The sequence below is a fragment of the Penaeus chinensis genome, chromosome 5 (assembly GCF_019202785.1).
Source record: "Penaeus chinensis breed Huanghai No. 1 chromosome 5, ASM1920278v2, whole genome shotgun sequence".
In the NCBI taxonomy this organism is placed as follows: Eukaryota; Metazoa; Arthropoda; class Malacostraca; order Decapoda; family Penaeidae; genus Penaeus; species Penaeus chinensis.
This window is the reverse complement of record NC_061823.1, coordinates 37,389,509-37,392,008: the sequence shown is the minus strand read 5'-3', so window position 1 is coordinate 37,392,008 and position 2,500 is coordinate 37,389,509. Positions and strand designations below refer to the sequence as shown.

Below are 2,500 nucleotides of genomic sequence, written 5' to 3'. Positions count from 1 at the left end.
CCACATTCTTATGACGAGAAGACGTTCTTCCTCTTTGAAAAAGGTGCGCGGTTGTTTATGTTCGTCGGTGAAATGAGGATACAAGATATATTGCATTGTTTTTGTTTGATTTTTTAAAATAATAATTCATATAAGTATATCTATGATAATTTACAATTATGATTATTAATTATAGATTACTTATATATATAATAATAATACTGCATAAAATATATAATTAGACTAATACCAGGTATACTATAGACTCTCAACGAATATGATTTTTCCACTGGTCCATCGACAGACGATGGGGTGCCCATCGCTTCGGACGAGTGGACAAAAAAAAAACAGTGGAATAAGCCCATCGATGGGCAAATCCCACTCAAAATGATTGGATTTGATGAATCGATGGGCAGTGTAACCACGCCTTAATGTGCTAAGCAGCGTCCACCCACCGGATAAATTACTTGATGTAAAGAAATTGCTGAATAATTTAGGCCATGTTGTTTATATAACTGTGCTTAGATTGGTAGTATAATGTCTGCTGAAGTTATTTGTACATGCAACTTGTATTTTTATAGGTTCATATTAATTTTCTTCCTGGCTGAAATCATGGGAATCTGAATATATATATGTATATGAATATGTGCCTCCATATATATATATATATATATATATATATATATATATATATATATATATATGCACACACACACACACACACACACACACACACACACACACACACACACACACACACATACACATACACACACACACACACACACACACACACATACACACACACACACACACACACACACACACACACACACACACACACACACACACACACACACACACACACACACACACCACACATACACACACACACATATATATATATATATATATATATATATATATATATATATATATATAAACACACAAGGATGTAGTCAATCTCCTTGGCCACATATACATACCATTAATAGACTTGAACCTGGAGCGTGCTTCAGTCTCAATGCTATTACACACTTATCAACTGGAGTAACCTCCACTGCCGAAGGCTGAAGGTGGCTATGACTACCGCTACAGATGGTGACCATTACTGAGGTCTGACCAGTAATAGCTATTCTGCTACCAGGCCTTCTCACCGCTGAGAGGGCAGCCACCTTAGTTCTTAGTCAGTTCAATAGCTGAGATAAATGATCATGTCCCCAACCCCCACCATGACAGCTCGCCAGAGGTTGAACCGCAGGCAGTGACTCCGACAGGAGGCCACCTCTGCCATCACCGCCGACGTTGTCCCATAAAAGGGGGCGCGGTAGGCTGCAGGACCTTAGGCCTTACCCCACAGTCCACACACTGGGTTGTCGGCCACCGGGACACAGCCACTCAGGACCTGCGTCCAGGCAGTCGTCCTCCCAAGGGGACCCACAGCCCGTGTCGCTTGCTGGATGGGAGGGGCAAACCCTTTGCTCCCGTATCACCATTTGCAAGATGCACTGCCGGCGCGTATAATCTTTGGGAAGGCAGACTAGCAAGGATCACCTCCCCAGCCCCCCCCCCCCCGCCCTATTTGTGTATGTGTGTGTGTATTACTGTATATACGTTTAGTATATTCCCTCATGACATAAAATATAGAACAAAATATTGCACTGAGCTCTTAACCATCGCCCTTACCTCGGGTTGTCGATGAGCTCGCGTAGCGCCTCGAGGACGAGGTCAACCGTGATTTCCTCCCACTCGAGCACCAGGCCAAAGCCGGTGTCCCTGATCTGGTCTGCGTTCCTGGGCTGGTCCGCTGCGATGGGCAGGGCGAGCACGGGTGTGGCATGGTAGGCGGCCTCCTGCGTGCTGAGCAATCCGGAGTGGCTGATGAACACCTTCACGTTTGGGTGCGCTGTAATTCGGTGTGGGGGGCGGGTGAAAGGGGTGGCTGTGCGAGGTGGGGGGGGGCGCGAATCAGCAGACGCTCGAGGGGGAGGATGAATGACAAAGTTGTCAAATGATGCAATTAAGTGTCCCATGAAATGAACTATTTGTCTTTATTCATTGGATTTCTTTCTTTAGCGTTTTACCTCTAAAACAAGCCTTACCGAGAACGTCCTGCTGAGGAATCCACTTCCTCAACAACACATTTTCAGGAACGTCGTCCACTCCCTCCACATTCTTCCACAGGACTCGCTGGTCGATCCTCCTGAATGCCTGAAGAAGGATGTCGCGATAGTGACGGGGAATGGCGACGCCCTGGTTCGTGGAGCCCAGGCTGAAGTACACGACTCCTGCATCTCCGGCTCCAGAGATCCACGACTCCAGTTCCTGAAGGGCGAAGGAATAAGCTCGAGCTCGGAGGAAGCCAACCTACCCAGACCTGACCCCAGCAAACAACGTACCTGCGGGAGGGGCTTCCCGGGCCTGCAGTGCATGCCCCCAATTTCCACCTGGCTGGGAAGCAACGGCATGGGCGTGTCCAGGCTGAAGTGCGAGTTCATGAGGGTAAGGCTCTGGTTGCGCT

General features: G+C 47.1%; 1 protein-coding gene across 2 annotated transcripts in view; it reads right to left on the bottom strand.

Moving 5' to 3' along the window:
- LOC125025914 (UDP-glycosyltransferase UGT5-like) overlaps positions 1 to 2,500 on the bottom strand; it is a 7,560-nt gene that overhangs the window by 1,655 nt on the left and 3,405 nt on the right. For both annotated transcript variants that reach the window (XM_047614250.1, XM_047614251.1), the window contains exons 5-7: positions 2,379 to 2,500; positions 2,082 to 2,304; positions 1,666 to 1,885 (exon numbers count right to left, since the gene is read on the bottom strand). The exon at positions 2,379 to 2,500 is cut by the window's right edge and continues 43 nt beyond it. In XM_047614250.1, coding sequence (XP_047470206.1) covers positions 1,666 to 1,885; positions 2,082 to 2,304; positions 2,379 to 2,500 — 565 coding nt within the window. The remainder of the gene's footprint in view (positions 1 to 1,665; positions 1,886 to 2,081; positions 2,305 to 2,378) is intronic.